The sequence below is a fragment of the Cupressus sempervirens genome, chromosome 3 (assembly GCF_028749045.1).
Source record: "Cupressus sempervirens isolate cs-2001-9-10 chromosome 3, ASM2874904v1, whole genome shotgun sequence".
NCBI lineage: Eukaryota > Viridiplantae > Streptophyta > Pinopsida > Cupressales > Cupressaceae > Cupressus > Cupressus sempervirens.
The window spans coordinates 441,161,749-441,185,385 of NC_143120.1; the positions used below are offsets into that span (position 1 = coordinate 441,161,749).

The 23,637-nt window shown below is 31.4% G+C and overlaps 1 protein-coding gene and 1 long non-coding RNA gene across 2 annotated transcripts; one reads left to right on the forward strand and one right to left on the reverse strand.

Moving 5' to 3' along the window:
- Nucleotides 1-8,176: 8,176 nt before the first annotated feature.
- On the reverse strand, nucleotides 8,177-16,551 carry LOC149566955 (uncharacterized). Its single transcript, XR_016362318.1, has 3 exons — nucleotides 16,103-16,551; nucleotides 13,443-13,493; nucleotides 8,177-8,538 (listed from the first exon to the last, which is right to left on the reverse strand). It is a non-coding gene; the product is annotated as an uncharacterized LOC149566955 (long non-coding RNA).
- Nucleotides 16,552-17,813: 1,262 nt separating this feature from the next.
- On the forward strand, nucleotides 17,814-19,458 carry LOC149566956 (taxane 9-alpha-oxidase-like). The gene is made up of 3 exons (XM_089820169.1): nucleotides 17,814-18,324; nucleotides 18,413-18,743; nucleotides 19,063-19,458. The coding sequence occupies exons 1-3, from the start codon at nucleotides 17,849-17,851 to the stop codon at nucleotides 19,321-19,323; spliced, it is 1,068 nt and encodes a 355-aa protein (XP_089676295.1). The 5' UTR covers nucleotides 17,814-17,848; the 3' UTR covers nucleotides 19,324-19,458.
- Nucleotides 19,459-23,637: the final 4,179 nt, after the last annotated feature.

Consider the following 23,637-nt stretch of genomic DNA (forward strand, 5'->3'; position numbering starts at 1 on the left):
AGGATGACTCATCAATTGTAAAGGTACAATTCAGTTTTACACCTATCAATGAAATAGCCAAAAAAAGTAATAATACATATATTGATGTAATAGGAATTATCACATCAGTGTATTTTGTGTCTACAATATGAAGAATAGATGGTATAGAGACTCTACGACGTAAAATAACATTGTTAGATATGTTTGAGAAAACTATAGATTTAAATCTCTGAAGACCAATAGCTGAAAAGATGGGTGGTCAACTACATCAGAGGTATGAACAAAAATAAAGAATTGTGCTTGCAAGTAAAAAATGTCAAATTTCTAAATATAATGGTAAGGTTCTCAACACATCCAAGAATACGACATTGGATTTAAAGGAATGGTTCAACAAAGTAGGTTAAAACTTGCTACCAGCTACAGTAAGGCTAGATGCCCTGTGAATGACCATTTTAGATATTAAAGAAAAGAGTAAAATGACAACTGATTCTACTAAATGCATGTTGAGAGCACTGGTATTACACATCAAAAGAGACAAGATGTCTTATCCAGCATGTTCCAACCAATCAAATGGGCGAGAATGTAAAAAGGCTATGACTCAAGATAATGAAGGAAAGTGGTTTTGTTCAAAGTGTGATGTGACTAAAAATGGTTGTAATCACAAGTATATTCTACAAGTAAAGCTACAAGATCATACAAACTCAATGTGGGCAGTTGCATTTGATGAAGGGGCAGTACAATTGATGAAAATATTCGCAAAAGATTTGTACACCTTACAATTCTCAACTCCTTAAGAAAATGAAAGTGAACAAATCATAAGAGATGCGAGTAATAGGGAATACATTTTTACCTTGTCTTGCAAAAATGAGATGTATGACAATAAATCTCGATTAAAGGCAATCATCACAGGGGTTTAGGAAGTCAACTTCTCTGCTGAAATTTCTATCATGCTTGCAAAAATGAAGAACATGATTCCTAATACAGTCATTATGGAATGATGTAATTTTAGCTAGAGATAGACACATCTTTGAATGCCTCCTTTGTTAGTATTTTTTGTTCACCTTGCTATGTTTTTCTATTTCAAAAAGCACTATTGCTTTTAGTTTAAGCAACTCATTTTTGCAGTGCTCAATATGGTATCAAAATTTTCATGTATACAATGTGGAATAAGTGTACAATTTAAATTATTTGCATTAAAATATTCTACTTGAACAACTATCTCCCCATTATTTTTGTGTGCCTTTTATCAATTTCTTTATTTTATAATTAGTTATAATTACAAGGTTTTATTTCTATTGATGTTATGCATAAATGGAAAAGGAACATGTAAAACCTCTTTCATGTTAGACACAAATACAATTACAAGGTGTAATAATGTAAACTGCGATGTGTACACAAACATCTACCTATCACCTCATGTATATAGAATTTAGAATTTATCTTACATTTTTCAATTATAACAACAACCATTGCTTTTTGTCTGCCAAAATAAAGTCTTTCTTAGAGTAATATCATAAATAACTTTTTTAGGTGTACCATGTTGATTCATTAGATAGTTTACATTCTTTGAAGAAAAATATTGTACTAAACTAATTTTTTGCACATACTTTTTCTCTTAACTTTATCAATTAGGATATACAATGCATTATTACAAATAAAATGATAAGTTGTCATTTACGTTATACACAAGACAAAAAGAAACATGTTAAATATATTTGTTTCATGCATAATTTGAATTAGAGGATACAATACTTTACCCATTTTAGATAACTTTATGTTACCTATCTCATCAAGATAAAATGTGCACTGATATATTTTATATGTACAACTGCTAAAAAATGTCAACTCCCACTCCAAAATAATTACCACAAGATGCACCATCAGAAATTTAGAGGGAACAAAATAGAAAAAGGAATTGAGAATATTATGCACATAATAAAGATGCAATAGCTGCTCATAGACATGCAAAGTTGTTAGAGAAACATTCACATCCACCACAACAAATAGTAAACTATTGTACTACAAAAGTATCCATTGAGCAGCCAATTCAGCCATTATAGATCCATCCATTAGAGGCTCAACAAAGCCCAATACAACAACAAAGCATCAATTTGCAACAAAATCTACTTCTACAACAACAACAAGACCAGAACAGGAAAAGAAGTAGAGAATACTATGCCCATAATAAAGAAAGAATAATTGTTGAAAGGAATGCCAAAAGATTGCAACAACTTCAAAATCATATACAACAGATGGACAATGGTGAAAAATTAATGGAACAACAAATTAATTTCAGTTCAGCAAACCAACATTCTCAGTTTCAACAAACAACATTACAAGCAAAAAGTAATGAACAAATGCGAACACATGAACATATAGGCTATATAATGGCACAGAAAATTTTTGACAATGAATTGATAAACTATGAAAGTTGCAGATATGCACTATATGCAAAGAATGCTATCCAAGAATACACATTCAATTATCAAACACAACTCCCACATTTAACCGATGCTACCATGAAAAAGATATACATCGATTTTCATTGCTAAACAATATAGGTCTGAGTGACCAACCTCTTGTACTGAAAAGATTAACCCAGGTTGAAGAAATGTTGATTGCTAGAGTTAACCTAGTGTTACAAGTTACTCAAAAATATGGAGGTCAATATAAATATCATGGCCACACAATAAGCTTTGCATAGGATATTAAAAGGATTGCAACAATACTACCACGAAGGATCTAAGATATAGATATTGTTCAAAGATTACATACAATAGGCCAGTCCTATGATTGTTATGTTTGTAGGAGTCATATCATAGATGCATTACAATACAAGATCAATATGACCCCTACTATAAGGATGTCACCATTCATGCAAATCATCTAGATGAGATCCTTGAAGCAAGAACAAATGTATCCAATATGCTTAAAATTATTGAGATAGCTGAAGACATACCATTCATAATAAGTGAAATGGAAATGGATGGACATGATAATGAGATTAGCACAACATATACAACATCCTTTATTAGTAAGCCATCGAAGGTTACTCTTGAGCTACAAATCATAAAAGAAAGCTTAAACCTTAAATGAAATTCAGGTGATATAATAGATTGGCCAAAGATAGATTCATGTCCAGTGAATAAATATAACATCGAGGGCTTATTGGATATGGCATTTCCTACTCTATTTCCAAAAGAATCTGCACTTTATATGCAACCTAGGATAAGGGAAGTTCAACTACATGAATATGCACAACACTTAATAAGGTTCTATGACAACAGATTTGGAAGACATCCTCACTTTACATATTTTCTCTTTAATCTAATGGGTAGACATCGTAGCCAAGCAATTGCAGCAATATTCATTAAAAGAAATGCAGAGGATAGTATGCCTACTACTATAGAAAACCTCCATGCACACCTACAAGATTTGTCAAAAAATCAGTTGGCACAACAATTGATGCACTACGATTCTTCAATGCAAGGTACATGACCATACTGGAGCAGTCGCCAAATAGATTTAGTTAATATGATCAACTAGATTGGGTGGCCAACTTTATTCTTCACATTGAGTGTAGCAGACACAAAATGGCTAGACCTACATCAGTTAATGTTAAATGATACTTCTCCAACAATGTTATCAAACAAGCAACGCACAGAAAACATCAGCAATAACCCTCATACAGTAGCATTATACATGCATCACCAATTTACAATTTTTCCTGAAGAAGTTATTGAAAAACTTCTCCATGCTCAAGACTATTGGTATAGAACAGAGTGGCAACATAGAGGAAGTGCACATATACATGGAGTGATTTGGATAAAAATTGCACCTGATATGGATAAACTTGACTAGAATAATGTAGATGAAGTTGAAAGAGCACAACTATTTTTTGATAGGTATGTTATAGCTTGGAACCCTCGTGAAACATCACATAGAAATAATACACTTTATCGAAGTCCACTAGATTACCCATGCTTGCTCAATACTGATGATATACTATCTGCAAATAATGACCATGACTATGAAGAATTGATCAATAGGGTTCAACCTCATACAAGATGTAGACAAGGCACATGCTTATGGAAAAAAAACACAAAATTAGAGTGTCGCTACAAAACACCATGGAAACAACAAACTATTTCAACTCTAACATGTGATGAAAATGGTAAAAGAAAATTTTAACTTACAAGAAATAATGAAAGGCTAAATATTCACAATGGAGAAATGTTGTCAATTTGGAGAGCAAACATAGATTGCCAACCAGTCATCTCACAAGAACTTGTTTTCAAATACATTGCTCAATATGCATCAAAGGCAAAAAAAACATCAGAGACATACACTAACATGTTGAAAAGAATTTCTTCAGCCTAAAAACCTGATAGTCCAGCTCTTATAGCATATAAAAAATTCATGACTGAAATTGTAGCTGAGCATGACATAAGTGCACAAGAAACATGTCACATGCTTCAAAAATTGCCTCTTGTTGTGTGTAGTCATCCTTTTACATCTCTACATGTTGGAAGAAATTTTTTTCAGTGGATAACAAATGGATCAAGACAAAATCAAATAGATTCTTCATATTTGTAGGCATACATTCAAAGGCCGCTAGAGCTTGAAATGATAACACTTCTTGAGTCAGCATGGTCATATACATTGTCTGCAAAACATACACAAAACAAGTGGAAAAAAGAAACATCCAAGCAATTGTCAATGTTTATTCAAGATTTAATACAATTCCACATTCTAACTCAGAACATTTTGAAGTGTTCTGCTAGAGTGAGCTCCTATTATACAAGCATTTTTGGGATATAGAAATCGATATCGACCTAACCAAAGAATCAATGATTACAAATTAGACCCAAATGAACTCAAATGGATATCAAGTATGGCATGTCAATCGCAAGGATGAACACAAAGATATTTCAAAAGAGGAAGAGGATGATAACAATGATGATGCTAATAGGGATGATATACTTAATAAAAATGAATGGAAAATGTTGTCAAAAATGGGTCCTTCACAAAGCATTACAATCAACGAACTTGACATGCTTAGAAGATGTGACTTTGATAACAACAACAACTGGGCAGAGAATACTATCCCTCAACATCTACATGCAATAGCAACACATTTTATAAATACCAGTAAAAGAAATATAGAAGATGGGAAAATTCTAGGGAAGGAACATGTACCAAACTATCCACTATCAGCACAACAACAAGTAGCACTTGAAATAATCCATAGACATAAATTTTTTGCATCAAACGAAACACTATACATGATAATTCAAGGTACATCTGGTACAGGAAAATCATACTTAATTAACAAAATAAAAAATGAACTAAATGGTGATGAAGACCAACAAAAGAACATGCTACTGACAGTAGCTCCTATAGGTGTTGCAACATTCAACATACATGCATCAAGAATTCATACAGCTTTAAAGATACCAATAAAACAAATGCAACCACTACAGGGACAAGCATTGACCATATTTCAAGAGGACTTAAAGGAAATAAAATACATGCTTATCGATGAACTAAGTTTCATTCACCCAAAACTACTTCTCAAAATAGATAGTAGATTGCGATAAGCATTTTCTCAAAATCACCAACTCTGCTTTGGTGGCATTTCTGTAATCTTAGTTGGTGACCTCGCTCAACTACCACCTGTGATGGACAAACCTCTATACACATCACACTCTAATGCCAAAATATTATGGCATCAATTCAAAATAGTTATCACATTGGAGGAAGTTTTTCGATAGCAAAGTGGTAATCAACAACAAGAATTGTTTCAGGAACTCTTGCAGGATCTACGAAATGCAAAAGTAATAAAGGAAGATTGGGAGCTCCTACTAGCATGCACAAATCAACACATTCCCCTAAATGAAAATGAAGTATTCGATATGTCAATACATCTATTTGCTACAAATAATCTTGTCAAACTACACAACAAAAAAATGTTGAAACAGTTGAATGTTCCAGTTGCACTAAGTATAGCAACAAGCACTACAAATAGCATATAGTACATAACTGCAGATGAACGACTAGAAAAGGAAATTCTCATATGAAAAGGGCAATGGATCATGTTAAAAAAAAACATATGGACAGAAGTCGGCCTTGTAAATGGAGCACTTGGTCAAATTATTGATATCATTTAAAGCGCAGATTCAAAACCACCAGAGCTTCCATTATATGTTATAGCAAGGGTTGATAATTACAGTGGTCCACCTTGGAACATAGATGATCCAAAAGTCATACCAATTATTCCTTTGACATTGGTATCGCGAAGACAAGTACCAATAACAATGGCTTGGGCTTTAACAATTCATAAATTGCAAGGGCTTACACTACAAAAAGCAACAATTGACATTGGTAAAACAAAAAGGTAAGGTTTGACATTCACAGTAATTTCAAGACTCAAGTCATTAAAGGGCCTACGCATTCATCCACACTTCTCATTTGAAAGATATTCAAGAATGCAAAATAATCCATTCACAACCATAAGGACAAAAGAAGAAATGCGCTTAAAAGAACTTGCCCTTTCAACAATGAAAGTATGCAAACCTACTATTTATTTATTATTCGATACATATATGTATGTTAGCAAAATAATGCACATGTAGTGAAAAATACTTATTCTTAGGAATTTAATGATGCCAACAAATAGTCCTACAACAAGCTACAAGTATGAACAATTCATTGGAAAACTTTATGGAGGGACATGTTGATATGAACATTCATGGTACCAAAGAAACAATCAAAAAGTAAGTTTTACAATTTCATAATGTGCATTTGTTATAAATTGTTCAAATTAATTGCACATAAGACAAAAAAACATCCCAACAATTACCAAATCAAAGAGTTACAACAAAAAAAAAAATTGTCTTTCTATCACATTGAAGAAAATGTACAGCATATACTACTATCAATGTACACACTGCACCTTCTAGTGCTAGTGCTAGTATTATAATTTTGTTTACTATAGTTGTGTATTTAAATTATTATATATTAGATTGTATAATATAACTTTTTCATATTAATATAATATAATACACTATATACTTTTTATATTAGTATAAATTACGTTAATCTCAATGCAAGGGTGATAGTTTCCAAACATAAACCTCATGTATGAAAAGATTAATATTAGAAAAAGTAAATCAACTTTAACTATTTAAGAATTTTAAACTAGCAATTGAAATCTCAGTGTGTGATGTTAGTCTCTCTTTCCATTTTATTTTTAAAAAATCTATATCATTATGTTCTATTCCCCTTCTCTTCCCATATAAACTTATCTCACTTCTCAAATGTCCATATCTTTATCTCAATATCCTCATATTGATCTATTTCCACCTCCCTCTCTTCATCTATATTTATCTCGACTTCTCTTTATTTATCTATCTCTCTATCTCTATCTCAATCTCATCATATATGCAATTCTTTCTAATGTGCACCTCTCCTCCCCTATACCTATCCCTATAAATATCTCTCAATATCTCCCCTCCATATTTATCTACTCCCATCTCTAAAACCAACTTTCCATTTCTCTATATGGGTCTCCTCATCTCCTTCACCATCTTCTTCTACTGTGTATATTTGGTAAATGACCTCTCAATTAACATAATTCTTCATAAATATATACAAAATCTAGACCAAAAAATTTTCCAGTTGACCTAACAGACCTTTCCACCTACCTCATTGTTGCTGTTAGGAAGAGTCTACTGTGCCGATATGGTTGGGTATGTTCCTTTCAATAAAAGATCTTTCAAAGTATGAATTCAAATTTGATTTTTCATCATTTGGTAAGTATTTTGTTTGCTTTTACTATAATCCTCATTTTTGTGGCTTTTTCTGGACTTTTTGTCATCCTACTCATTGAAATTAAGTAGGGGAGAGGACCCAATAGTTGAGCAAGGTCCAATAGTCATTATAGCAATTGTGAATATTAATACTATTAGTTGAACAAGTTAATACTAAATCTTGATTACACAGATTTCATCTATTAATAGAAATATAATTAGATATGTGATATATGGAACCAATAATTGTACACATGAGTTCTTGTAATCTTTAAATAAAAAATAAAATTTATAGATGCATTATTAAATGTTATGCAATGAATTTTTCTATAATGAGTCTTTCATAAATAAATTCATGTCTTGAAAAATTAAACAGATCTACTGCATCTCACAATTAGAAATAATTATATAAATTTAAGATCCAATCTGTCACAATTTAATATTTGATTGTGATTGACATATATTACAACTTGCACTAATTACCCAATACTTAGTTTCCAAATACCATCACTGAATGTACAACTTCTGAACACTTTTCAAATCTATACAAATATTCTTTTTTGAATATCACCTAATAGTGTACAACAACTAGGAACTTCACAGATCTAAACAAATCTTCTTTTTTAAATAATACTCAGCAGTGTACAACTACTGGAACACCATCAAATCTAATGCCAACAATCTATTTCTACTTTTCATCCCAGCTTGCTCCAAGTAGATGCATTTATTGTCTTATTTAACATATCACCTATAAAAAGAGAGAACTTGTAAGGCTCACCTTAAAAAATAAGGAAAACACAATTTTATTTTTTACAACAAATTAGATCAAGTACTCCAATATTCAAATCAGAGCAACAAAATTTAATTCGTGGCAAAAAAATTCAACCAATCAAATTTAGGGAAAAAAAGGCTCACTCTGTGGCAACATAAATCATCCAATCAAATTTGGATATTAACAAAGACTAACCAGTTGAAATTTAAATTTAATCATGGTTAAATAAGTGTTAACACAATCTATAAAATGAATGGATAGTAGTTTCTTTATTCTCTGTAGAATTCTTCACTGTAGATTTATATTTGGAATCAACCATATCTAGAACTATCCTCTCATCAAGCAGACAAGTGCATAAATTTCAATTCATTTCCATTTATATTTTCGTCGTTTAAATCTTTCTATTTATTTTATATGTTTAAATCTATCTATTTGTTTTTTGGATGAAATAACCCTTGTCCAAAACTATATATCTATGTAAATCCATATTTAAACATTTTTAAAAAACATTTGCATTGTTTTTATTTGAATCTTACACATAGAAAACAATTAAGGCTATGTACTCATGGAGGAGGGCTACCCAAAATTTCTCGGTAGGTGCTGCTGGAGATTTTCACAGTCAAGTGGTTCCAATGATTTTTATGGCAGCAACCAATGCTAAAAGATTTAGCTCATAGATTTTAGGAAACTGGTACTTGCAAATATTTTTTGGAAGAATTTATAGTTGAAAGAATTAGTTGAGAATTTCCATAAATTGTAAACACCTTCTAGTAATGCCATGTAGAAAAAATCCTTAGTTGGATACATAGGGGATTTGGAGGATGCTAAGAAAAACACAGATATCCCAAAAAGTTGATTCGGATAAGAAAGAAGTTAAGTTTCTAATAAATCTAAAACTGGGAGAACACTCCCAGACATGTATAAGAAAGGAGCAGATAACATGCACAACAAAATTTAAAAAGAACATATGAAAGATTTGTTAGTTATTTTTCAATCACAACTACAAGTTTAAGGCTTGGATTAAGATATCTTGAGCCACCAAATTCTCTTCTCTTGACGCATTTGTTTTAGAAATGAAATGCAATATTCTAAAATTATTTTTCATTGCATAATAATGATTTGTTTGAAAAGAAATATAGTCTATTTAACTCTGATTTGTAAACTGAATAGCTATCAAAAAAAAATGTTTGACAAAAGCATTTGCACTGGTCTATCATTTTTTTTTGTCATTCTATCATTAGATATTTATTTCTGGTCAAATACATTATTTTGTTAAAAGTATTTACAATCATTGTTGAAATAGATTGCAATCTTATATTAAAAGAAAGTAGTGTTCTAACATAACCATTTTATTAAATTACTTTTGCATATAATAAATTTTGCATAGACTACATATATTTCACCATGAGAGCTTCTAAGAAGAATTGAGTTCAAAGAACAAGGCCACTACTAATGCACAAAAGAGGGATTACTCTTCACTGCAATCTAGAAAATGAAAGCAATACTAGAAACTAAAATGACATATCAAATCATCTTGAAGTACCAAATCCAAATCCAATAGATATACTGGATGTGCAAAGAGTTTCTACTACACCACCAATGTCTAGTACACCAAAGAATGCATCAGTAAGCAAAAATTGGTCAAAATTAGACATGTACAATGCAATCAAAGATGTTGAAGATAATTTGTATTCCATCCGAGTTGCTGCCAAGAAATGGGGTATTCCTTTTATGACCTTGTCATATTGGTTGCAAGGTATCACAACTAGAACAAAGAGAGGTCCACCCACTATATTATCAAGTGAAGAAGAAATGGAAATAGTGCAATGGTGTCAAGAAATGGCAGAGATGGGATACAGTCTTGAGATATCGCAATTAAAAGCACATGTTGATCAGATTTGTGAGACTAGGCCAAACCCCTTCAAAAATGGTTTTCCTGGCAAGTCATGGTGGAGAGGGTTTAAAAGAAGGCATCCTGAGTTGGCATTAAGAACTGTACAAGGTTTAGATAAAGACAGAGCTACTATGCTTAGACCATCCATAACAACAAAATTTTATGACAACTTGGCAAAATTTTACAAAGATAGACAATATAGACCACACCAAATTTGGAATTGTGATGAAATGGGTGTTCAGGCTGGGAGAAACTATGGAATGAAGGTAATAGCCAAAAGGGGCTCAAGGAGTGTGCCTTATGTATTGTCAAAAAGTAGAGAATGGATCACCATATTAAGTTGTGTTAATATTGCAGGACAGAGGATTCTTGGATTCTACATCTTTAAAGGTCAAAGAAAAATAAAAAATTATATTGTAGGTTGTGAACCAGGGGCTTATATGGCAGCCCAACCTCATGCATGGATGACCAAGGAATTTTTCCTTAATTGGTTGCATCGCTTTGCCAGATCTGTACCTGGTGGAGTTTCACCTAGCAATATACATTTACTTATATTTGATGGTCATGGGAGCCATGTGGCACTTTTGACAATTCAAGAGGCAAGAATTCTAGGAATTGATCTCCTTACATTGCCAGGTCACACAAGCCACGGTCTCCAACCTTTGGATGTTTTCTCCTTTTAAGAACTATTTCAAAAAAAAGAGGTCAGAATGGATGTCAAAGCATCACATATTAGAAATAAATAAGTTTGAATTAGCTACCCTATGTAGCAAAGCATTCAAAAAGGCCCTCACTCCAGAAAATATCAAGGCTGGATTTAAGAGAACTAGTATTTGGCCATTGAACCCAACATCACTTATGAAAGACATGAATCCTAGCAGGGCATTTCAAATTGGTGTTGAGGATGAAGATGAAGCAATTGCCCTTGAAAGTATTCTAAGATTTGTAGGAGTTAGTGATTTTGATATTCAAGAAAGAGTAGAACAAATTCAAAGAGAAAATGTTGTAATTGAAATGCAACTACGAGAAGATTTTGCCACTGTTGAACAAGGGCACCATGATTTTGCCACTATTGAACCAGGAGAACATGTTTCTACCACTATTGAACAAGGATAACATGATTCTGCCACTATTGAACAAGGATAACATGATTCTGCCACTATTGAATAGGGACAACATGTTTCTCCCATTGCTAAATAGGGACAACATGTTTTTGCCACTACTGACCAGGGACATCTTATGGTTCATGCTACACAAAATACATCAAAAGTATCCCTACTGAAGTGAGTATACCTAATTGCATCATGGAAGGTGCTAGAAACCTTTGTGTTAACTTAAACTTAGATAATGAGGATGTAGGATTGTTAATGCCATCCCCACCTCCATCTCTTCCAAACACATTGGTTCATTACTATGCAATAACAAAGTTTGGTGTAGAGGATGGAGAGTTTCAGTCAAGAGAGAATGATGACAATGATGACACAGTGGATGAAAAAATTTCAAATACACATAGTAGCCAGCTAGAAGGTAATTGTATGTCAGTATTATCATCTTTCCTAAAGTTACCAAATGCAAGGGTGAATGAAAAATATTTGGATGAAGGTAGTGGCGCAATTAGGCTTAGCCGATAGTCCCAAATACTCATAGGAGATGAGTTCATGTAACTTTACATGGAACAAAAAGCCAAAAAGAAAGAGCTTGCAGAATTGAAGGCCAAAAAAAGGAACAATCGAATGAGAGAAAAGCTAGTAGAGCTATCCAAAGAGAGTTGAAAGCAAAAAAGAAACTAGAAAATGCAATGAAGAAGCAAAAGAAAGAACAACTTTGATTGATACAAAGGAAAGAGAAAGAGCAAAAAAAGGAACAAGTCAAAAGATTGAGGGAAATTGAAAAAGCAAAAAAGAAGCTGGTAAGGTAGAGGCGTTTAAGCAATCCCTTAGATCTTCTTCTAGAAAATTCAATTCTGAGAGATATAATGAATATTTACACTCCTGCTTATTCCTCTATTGCCAATTGTCCAAACAAGAATCAGATTTGTGCAAGCCAACTACAACTTTCCATAACACCTTCCAAGGAGCAAGGAAATGGAGGATCTGGTTCTAATAATACAAGCATAGCTAATGGAAGCTTAAGTTCTAATATTACAGCCATACCCATGGATGGTGTAGGTTTGCATAAAAGCTAATATGATTGTATGCCAAATACTATTTTAGAAGGTATAAGTTCCTTGAATTTTTATTTTATTTTGAGGGCTTTTTGGTAGATGTATGATTCAGAAAACCATATTTTTGGAGTAAAAATTCCTTGAAATTGATTTTTTTTTGGAATCTTTTGTAGGTACATGCATCATCAAATCATATTTTTGGAGTAAAAGTACTTGAACCTAGATTTTTTGGGATGGAAGTTAGGTGCATGATGGATCACACCATATGTAGGCTACTCGAGACTGGATATACCATATGTACGAAATATTTTGGTTAACTTCATATATTATCCATATGCTATATGCTATGAAATATTTTGGTTAACTTCATATATTGAGCTACTTGAAACTGGATATACCATGTCCTAATTAAGTATTTTGGTTAACTACATATACTTACATAACTCGAGAGCAAATGATAACTTATGTTGTGAAATTACAATTTTTTGGATGGAAATTAGCTACATGATTGATCAAACCATGCACTTGATGTAACCTAAAACCAAATTATGACTTATGATATATAAAGTTTGTTAGTGCAAATGTGTTAGAATTGTGATGTTACTTGAGAAAAACAATATGTTCATGTATTATGCTTTAATTGACCTATAAATGTGTTAGAATTGTGCATGCCTCTATACGTTCATGCATTATGCTTATAATTGACCTATAAATAATTACAAGAATTGAACTTTTAAAACAATAAACAAAATACAAATTCAGTAACATGAAAAAAAAAAACTAAAAGGATCATTGCCTTAGTGAGGTATAAAGTAACCTCACCTAAAATCAATAGTGACTTCTGCCTCCTTTTATGCAACTCAATTCTACTTCCTATACACCAAAAAAAATGCAAAACATTCACAAGTCAAAGATACATACGATATTTTTAATTTGGCATTTAGCATGGACTAATGATGAAGTATCATACTATGAAATAATTGAATTAAAACATGATACATGTATAAGTTCCACATTAATTATGTTCATTTCATTATAAAAATCATAATCTAGCTAAAGAGAACAATTTGATTTTTTATTAAAAGTAGTTTGAGATTTTCTGATTGTATTAAATAAATAAGTAGCTAGGCAACTGAATACTATTATTGGAGAATGGAGGATAAGAAACCATATGTTAATGTATTTTTCTGACTTTATCTCTAACATAACTATATACTATAATAAACATATACGAGTAAATGCATATTTATATATATACAATTGACAATATCATACACCTACAATAATCATATAGAAATTGTGCACGGAGAAAGATTTTCATGGAATCAAGAGTTAAATGTATAACAATACAATTATTTTCATTCATTCCTTAATGGATTAATGAGCATTATATGACTGATAGAAAAATGTTGAATTCTAACTCTATCATTTATTCTAGATTCAACTACAGACTAGGCATTTCCTACAATGGGAAATATCAAATATGTTAGTTTGATACAGGGTATAAACTCTCACAAAATCAGCAAACCCTAGTTGAATTGTAAACAAACATCATGTGTAGATAATATTTGCATGCAAAATAATACTCACCTCCAAGGAAGCCAGAAGTTATAACATTAGTAATGTGTTTAGAGGAAGTATTAATTACGAGAAATGACGATAAATGTAATAATGAAGCAAGAATGTTATGCTAATGGGAGAAGTTGCAAACTAGAGAAATAAGCCATTATATTAGGTATTGAACTTATCAAAGTTTGGGACAGAAAAATTCAAGAGCATCATAACAAAAAAAATCTAAAAAAATGAACCATTCCATATAGTTTACTATTGCAAATGGTTAAACTCCATTTATTGAGTTGGCATACACTCATGATACACGATTTGAAAATATCTTATTAGAATGGGCTATTGAACCATCTAGTTCCCCTCTTCAAGGTAATTTTGATCAAACTAGATCTTTTGATAATGTTGAAGAATCATGATCTGTATTTCCTGAATGCTCAAAGGAGAAAACTTCATTCTAGTGCAATTATGGTGTGAATACACACCTTTGAAACAATTGCAAATATTGGGAAAACGAAAAATGCACAGGATATGAGAAACCCCAACAGATTCCTGAAAAAATTTACTCAAAAAGACATGCAACATCAACAAAGTAACCACAATATTTTAAAAAATGATGACACATGCTAGAGACTTCAAGAGTCAACATTTTCATCAAAAAAATGCTAATCATCAATGTCAAGACAGATAAATACAGGTATAAAAATGAATTTAGCATTGACAAGTTCTTGACTAATGGCATAAAATGGAGAAAATAACACTACATGAAATCACAGACAAGAAAATGTCCAAATCCATAGGCATATATAACTAAAACATGGAGAAGAAGCTTGGAACTCAAAAATGAAAAAGAAATCTGAAAACAATTTCAAACACAACGTTTGAGTATAATAGCAAATATCATAAAATCCTATATTGCAGAGGAAACCACTCATTTGAATGTTTTGACTGCTTTAAATTGCTGAAAAACTATAATTTCTTGATTGTTATGGTAAATTGAAACTCTCTTTGACATCACAGATACAAAAAAAGTCCAAATCCTTAAAGATATATAAAACAAAACATGTAGAAAAGTATTGGATCTCATGCTTGCCCTTTCCAAGATATCTAATACCTACGTATAGTTTACATGTTCTAGAGAAAATTGCTGAGAATTTATTGGGGAATTCTTATTGATTAAATCATTGAAAGCTTGAATGTTCTTGATTGTTGTAGGTAAGTCTGCAAAATTAATCATTTTTTAACCGAAAACACTAGCTCTAAACCTATTTTAAGCTACTTTTAGCTCAAATTTTTTTTCAGAAACCTTCACCTTCTTAACAACATAATCATCAAAATACTTTAATACATTAATGTTACAAAGCAGTAGCAGGTAACTGCAAGGATACATACACCCACAAATGCTAAGTTTGTAGAAATCATATATTCATGTAGAAATCAACAAAAAAGAGTGTTAAAAATTAAGAAGACCGAAGTTTAAAATCATATTAACGAGTTATGATAGATTCGAGAATGCCCATTTTAAGTGGCCATAAAGATCACTTGTGTAGCACGGTCCTAGAAAACCTTCAATGTCCGCATGATAAATGATTCAGGATACCACAACCTCTAATTCTAATTTTCCTAGAAACCCTAGCAGATCTCTATAAACGATGTTCGTGCAGAAACCCCTAACAAATACCAACATACTTTAAAATCCTAGATTGCATAATCACTGCGTCAAGTTTCACAAAAACCCCTTAATACAGAAGCCCTAGATCGTAAATTTCTTTATTAAAAAAAAATGCAAATAGCACAAAAAAGAAAATTCAAAAATAAAATCTAAAAGAAGCCGTGTAAATTAAATTGAAAATTAGAAGAGAGTGAATGATTGATTTGATTGAGATTGTTTTAGATTCTTCATATGATAGAGCACTGACCTTTCATGCACTGAAACAGAGCTTGAATAATACCAAAACGTGTTGATCCTTCAAAGAAAACTGGGATTTGAGGTGAATGCGCCTCTCTGTTGATTCCCAAAACTATAGTAGCTGATTCCGCAGCGGCATGAAGAATATCGAATCCTTATTCCAGGGTAGGGCATAGAAGGCAGATAAGATGGAGGGGCCTCAGATCTATTTGCTTTATGGAAGGTATGGGGATCGCCGCTTGTTGGCCTATTGGTTCGCCCTATGCCCCTCAGTAAACACTACAGTGAATAAAATCGTGTATATAACAGTCTAGGCTATCACCTTCAAATTCTGTACTCCCCAGATCTTAAACACATAAGACATTATGTGTCTAACGCACACAGCTGCTGCACATATGTAAACCCTAGCATGAACACCGTGTGAGTGAGAGAAGCTTATGAAACTTCTGGAAAGAGAATGGGGAGAGTAGATTAATCAACACGTGTACATAATAGGGCAAACTATTATCATCATTAGTATTTTTGGCTATTTTATCTGTCCCATAGGCTATTTTTGGCCTTGTAGACGTTAAAATTTTATCTATCTATCTATCAATCTAGTATTATATTGTTGATTTTTAGGAGAAAAATTTACCATTATAGATCATGAAGTGTCCAACTATAGGGTTCGTCATTATTCTTTTCGGTTAATTGTGGGTCAATTTTAGATAGTAAGGTGTATTAAATTAGACATTGGATGTTTGTTTTGGGAAACATAGTTAGTAAATTGTAAATATAAGTGAAATAAATAGATTAGAATTTAAATAGGTTTAACTATAATAGTGTATTTTTAAAGTTATTTTTAAATTATAATATATTATTATTTGAACATAAATTGTGTTAAACATGATCAATTATTGATTTCTTGCTGTTTTATATAAGAGTAAAATGTAACTAAAATAAATATTATTAAAAAATATTAGGATTCTTTAAGTATTTAATAAGTTGCATTCATAAAATGTATTGGAATATACTTTCATAAGAAATGATGTTTAAACAATCAATTGTTGATAATTATTATATTATTAAGGTTTGGTCAAGACCTCTAAAAAGTCATTTTTAGGACACTTTGAACTAAATTGATTATTTCCTCGAAGTTGCCAAATGAGTGGTAGCTTCAAACCTTAGTTGTACTTAGTTAAGTAGCTATTTTACATTTCTAAAAATTAAAAAAAAGGGAGGTCCTAAGACATTCCATTCTACAATTACATATTGACAAAGTTAGCTATCACGATTATTGAATCCTCTCCCCTAGTTGTGCGGCTGTGTGTCTACTTTCCATTTCGCAGAAACTTTCTCCCTGACTTTTTTCATATTTGTCTTTTCATATGTACTAAATGTGAATGTATGGCTCACTCTAAAAGATCTTTCAAAAGCCAAATTCAATTTTGATTTTTACTCTTTCAGAGATTATTCTATTTGCTTTCATTATCACCCTTCCTGTCGTCCACAATTTTTTTATACTTATCATGTACCTCTTGTCATCATATTCTTTGAAATTACGTAGTTGTGCAGCTCTGTGTCTCTTTTCCATTTCATGGAAACATTTTCCACAACTTTTTTTCGTATTTGTCTGTTCAGTGAACCCTTCCAGTTACATTTTTCAATGTTTCTGTCTATTGTCTGTCATTTTCCTTATCTTCCTCTTCACCTATTTAAGAATATCCAGAGTAATTTGAATGAACTGTAACATACATAGTATTGTACTGCGCTGTTGATGAAAAAAAGGCTCAATCTTGCCATGTCTTCTTCGCAGGAAAATGAGCTCATTTTCCCTGTGGTCGACATTTCACAAATTTCCGGTGCCATTGGAAGACAGCAAGAGACGGGCAATCCAGCGTTGGTCACATTCAGAGAGGCATGTGAAGAATGGGGGTTTTTGTATGTTGTAAACCATGATGTCTCAGCAGATCTAATACAAAATGTTGAGTCCATGGCCGCACAGCTGCGTACATTGCCTCCAGAAATTAAAGAAAAGCTTGCCACATCAAACCCTGCGGAAGAAGTCCAAGAAAGCGGCACCATTTCTAACCGTAACCAAATTGAAGGAAAGGTTGCCCTTTCTGAAGCCAAGAATGGATACATTCGTACAGCTTGGGCTGAGAAGTTCTGCTTCACGGAACTGCCTTATTCAAATTCGGTACAGGAAGTATGCGAAAAGATATGGCCGGAGGAAGGAAACCCTAAATTCTGGTAGGTTTTCTCAATGCGGCCGCTGTTTATTCCGTTTTTTAACCCGATTGTTTGTTGATTGTGTGCAATTTGAACCCTGTTTTGGCAGCGAGGCGATTCGAACATATGTCATGTCTGTGGCGGATCTGGCAAGCAAGATCTGTAAAATCATAGTAGCTAGCCTAGGGTTGGATGTCGAGACTTTCTACCATAGCGACTTCGAAGACCTCCGGAGTCATATGCGTATAATCCTCTATGCCTCTGATAGAAAGATGTCAATGGAGGAGGAGATCCCGCGTTCTCATACAGATGTCGGATGTTTTACTATTCTTTATCAAGACAACGAAGGGGGCCTCCAAGTTCGATCAAAGGAAGGGATTTGGGTGGACGTTAAGCCCCTTCCTAATTCATTTGTCGTCAATGTGGCCGACTGCTTAAAGGTCTGAAATTTTGTTTTGGCAAATTGTTTTTCATGCCCTGTCACATTGCCTAGGGTTCCTTCCTCGAATGCATAAAATTGCTTCTTCTGCAATGCACCAAATTATCTAGGGTTTCTGGAATAACACAAAATTGTTTCTTTTGCAATGCACCGAATTGTTTAGGGTTTCTGGAATCAGTTAATTGTTTTATCTTCAGTGTAGCCAATTAGCTAAGGTTTCTTAATTCAACAACATTTGTGAACAGTATTACCTAACACTCAGTGAATTTCATTTGTAATATTTTTGTGTGTGACTGGATGAATATGTGCTCTGTGCACAGGCATGGAGCAACGGCAGGTATCGCAGCGTGGAGCACAGAGTTGTTTACAAAGGGTGGAAGAAGCGCATATCCATACCCTATTTTGTGCGTTATCCTCCAGACAGAGAAATTATTGCTCCGGAGAAGCTTGTGGACGATGATCATCCACGATGTTACAGGCCTTTCACCGTTTCCCAATTCGAGCAAGCTTTCTATAATGATATGGTCGCTGGAAAAGTGGACAACCCTGCACATTTCATGGATACCTACGCAGCTATATGACACCTCTATTAATTGCTTATCTATTAATGAATATGTTTTACCCTCTGTTTTAGTTCGTCTATGTTATCCCAGCATGATGACAGACGGCATAATTGCAATAATCAATAATAATAATATGTTTGATATTAATGGAAACATTTGCCATTCTCATATTTTATTTTTTAATGAGGGGAAACGAGCCACTTGAGCCTATGTTCTAATGATTGTGATTAGGTTTCATAAAACATTTCAAAGATATAGTACATGTATTAATAATGGATCATCTATGTAGTAATAATTGATCTTTTACAGTTTAATTGGTTTCTGATTGGTCTATTTCTTATTTTTTTTGGGTTATAAAACTTTGACCATATGTTGATTTATGATTAGTTCAAAGTTTCTAGAATAAAGTTCATAAATTCAAATTTATATTAAAAAAATAAAAAACTAATAAATTCAAATTTATATTAAAAAAATAAAAAACTAATAAATGCGGAAATAAAAAATACAGTTGAATTTGATTTTGTGCAGGCTAACATTGAAGTAACAGTTATGTCCATTCTAAGTATCCCCTGGGAAGATTAAAGACATTTGAAGGTAGAATATCTAAAACACTGATTTAAAAATGAAATCTTGACTGTTTTTTTTGGTGATGTAACAAAGTAAGCACGGTACGAATAAAGGTTACTGCAAAATAGTTTGTCTTAACACCACCATGAACCTCTACATCCATCACTAGGTAAAACAACTTGTTTGTTCCTGTCAAGGCAGGAATACTTATGCATTCATGTCAATGCAAATATGACATTAACACCAACCAATAAAATCAAAGAATTTAAAAGATTATATGAGATTTCTAATGTTTATATCTTTTTCTAATTTTTTATTATTTTATAAATCACATTTTTCATCCATCCTATCAATCAATACTATTTTTGGTGGAGAAGAAAATTAATTTTCTTTAACAACAAATACAAATATTATCTAACAAATATAACATGCGCTCAGGCTGGAGTAGTACTGGGATGGGTGACCTCCCGGGAAGTCCCGTTGCTTCACCCTTGTGAGCATCACCTAGATCCAATGAGTGCTAAGTGTTCCATTTATTCTCATGAGAGATGGATTCATGTTGAATCACTACTCATGAAACATGGGTCATCGAGTTTGACTCAAAATCACACAGTTAAATCCTGATATTCATATCACAATTATCTAACAACTTTATTTTGTATTAATGAATGTACTAATTACAACTTTATCTTGTGACAAGTTGATAAGATTTTATTTTTTCAATCATTTTATCTTCCACCTCACACAACATTTCTAATCAATATTAATTATCACAATCTATTAAATATTTTTTATTTTTTATTTTAAATATATTTATTATTAGTTTTACATTAATGTTTTTTTTTTTTACTATTTGATATAACTTGTTCCTAAAACTTCATGTAATGCATAAGTTCAAATTATACTTCTATATATATAACTAATAAATGTGTCTTTTTTAATATAATTTCAATATGTTATATCTTTGTATTCGAATTTTTAATTTTTTTTAAAAAAATTTTTTTATCATAAAAGTAGTTAAATTATTACTATTATTTTACTTTTATAAAAATAAATTAAACAATATTATTTTTTAATTATATTTTATAATAGTGTTTGCAATATGTATAATTGATAAGTGTTACAATATATAAACTATATCATTCATTATTATTAATATTTTTTATTTAAACAATTTATCATTTAGTTTAAATACATTTAAAACTTAAATATATATTTTAATATTAAATTAATAATTATATTTTATATCAAAAAAACATACTAAAGAAATAACCACAAAAAAGAAATAATTCAATTCTAAAAGATATATAAATTATTATTATGTTTTTATAAACTATGTATTAAAATTAAATAGTTATATTTTATTTCTTATTTATTACATCATATTTATTCATCAACATCAAATTTATATATATTACATTTATTTATTATTTACAAATGTACATATTAAATTATATAGATATTATTTCATAATTAAAAATTATTTAATTGTATGAAAAGTTTGGAAATACAAAACATTAAATAGTGAACTTTTTCTAATTGTGTAAAATTAAACAATTAGTTTTACTTATAAAATATTTTTATATTTCAATACATATCATTTTTTCTTATAGAAATGTGAGTTTTAATATAAAAATTAAATTTTTAGTTTCATTAATTAAAATATAATATATTTTAATTTTTTATTATAACCATGATTTTATTTTGACTATTTGTTTTATTAAGAAAAATAATTATCTCTATCTCTCTCTCTCTCTCTCTCTCTCTCTCACACACACACACACACACACACACACACACACAACTTATGTTGTTATCAAACTATCTTACTATTTTATCTCTCTTCCTCTTCCTCCTCTATATTATCTATCCTTTTTTTTTCCTCTACATATACGGTTATGTTGTTATTGTTGTATACTGGTATTTATCTCTATCTATATCTCTATCCTAATTTTTGTCTAGTGCTAATGATTAAAAATAGTGTGAGTTTCATTTGATAATCAAGATAAGAATAATAAATAGTTGGGGGAGTTATTCCAACTACTTATGGTTCTCTAGTAGCATGCATGGTATGCTTAAACATATAATGTGATACTCCAAATGCTTTATCACTTCTTCAAGTTTTGTAATTCAAATATTGGTATGGATATATTTCCTCATTGCACATAATTTAAGTTGTCAATGTAGAAGGTGCAAATTTTTCTAAAGCATATGTATTGATCGTAGTATGATATTAAGTACCTAGTGCTATATTGGGGACTTTGGTCTTGTAGTCTTGAGCTTAAATGCCCAAAGATATAATAATATAGCATGAGAACTTAACAACAAAATATGAGCTATCCTATCAAATCACAAGCACATTTCTAGGACGAGAATTTAACAACAAAATATGAGCAATCCTATCAGATCACAAGTGCATTTCTAGGCAAAAATCAATGCATTCACAATGTTAATTTAGATTCTCACTCATCTACACTTCTACAACCATTATGCGTTAGGCAGGAACTATGATGCATTGTGTCTCTCATTAAACATGGATTATTTAGAGCGGGAGATATATTAGTATTGGTTTCCTTTATACTATGGCTTCAAAATTCCTCTGTGGATGGCAATATTCTAATTTGTCAATCCCATAGCAGAAATGATACATTCTCCCTCCCACATAAACCATCGCTATCACCCTATTGAAATGGGGTGAACATCTTGCAACTTTTAGGAAATGTTTATGCCTTAAGTGTAAATTAGTGATGATTAATCCCTAATTTTATATGTAGAAGAATAATGTTTTCAAGTCACCAGTTTGTGATTAACTGTATTTTTGAAATCTGCACATCTTCATATAGTATGTTCTAATTTATGAGGTTTTTTTTTTATTAATAAAATTATCAAACCAATTTTGCAAACTGTAAACATAAAGCATTGGCCAACTTAACAAAATTATCTATTGAAAACTCATTAAAAATTTATACATTTTCTTATTATAATATTTTCATAAGAGTGTCTTTTAATATTATTTTTTGTATTTGAAAGAATGAAAAGAAAAAATATAAAGATAGTTTTGACCTAATTCTTTTTATTCTTTTTTTAAAAGATTCTTTTAAATTAATTTTATTATTTATATAGTCTTATAAAATTATAAATAATAATTAAATTAAAACTTACCTCTTTAAAGAAGATAGTGCATTTCAGCATTAATAAAATACATAGAGCAAATCAGAACAATTTTTTCCTTTCAACTTCTTTAAATGCACCCCCCTTCTCGTGTTTGTTAGATCTGATTAGATATGAAACTAATTCATTGCTTTTCAAAATCATTTCAAGGATATTGTAGGAATAGACATTTAGAAATTGGCCTTCTATTTTTTAATTCTAGACTCTTGTTACACCCTATTTAAGGCATGGGATTGGTTGCAAACAAATACTAATATCAACAAGCTTGATTTGTAAAACTCATTTCCTTATAAATGCAATTGATAAAGATAATCTTTAGAACTCATTTATTGACAAATGGTTTTGTAACATTTGCTAGTGCTTGAGTCAATTTTGTAGACATTTTTTATGTTTTGTCACATATAGCCAACTATTTCACTTATCACCAAGAGAAGGCATCAATATAGAATAGTTATTTGTAATGATGAAAGGAGAGATGCTTTGTAGCCTACATATAGAATGAAATAATAGTTTAGGAGTTAACTAAATCCTTAAGGAGCTAGCAGATTGGCATTACAAGTGAGGAGTAGTTGATGTGATCAAAGATTGGAGTTG

Bases quoted from the DNA above. Each gene is read 5' to 3' on its own strand.
- LOC149566956 (XM_089820169.1), top strand. From the start codon at position 17,849: ATGAAAAAAAGGCTCAATCTTGCCATGTCTTCTTCGCAGGAAAATGAG. The intron at 18,325-18,412 runs GTAGGTTTTCTC...CTGTTTTGGCAG, and splicing joins GAAGGAAACCCTAAATTCTG to CGAGGCGATTCGAACATATG. The intron at 18,744-19,062 runs GTCTGAAATTTT...CTCTGTGCACAG, and splicing joins ATGTGGCCGACTGCTTAAAG to GCATGGAGCAACGGCAGGTA.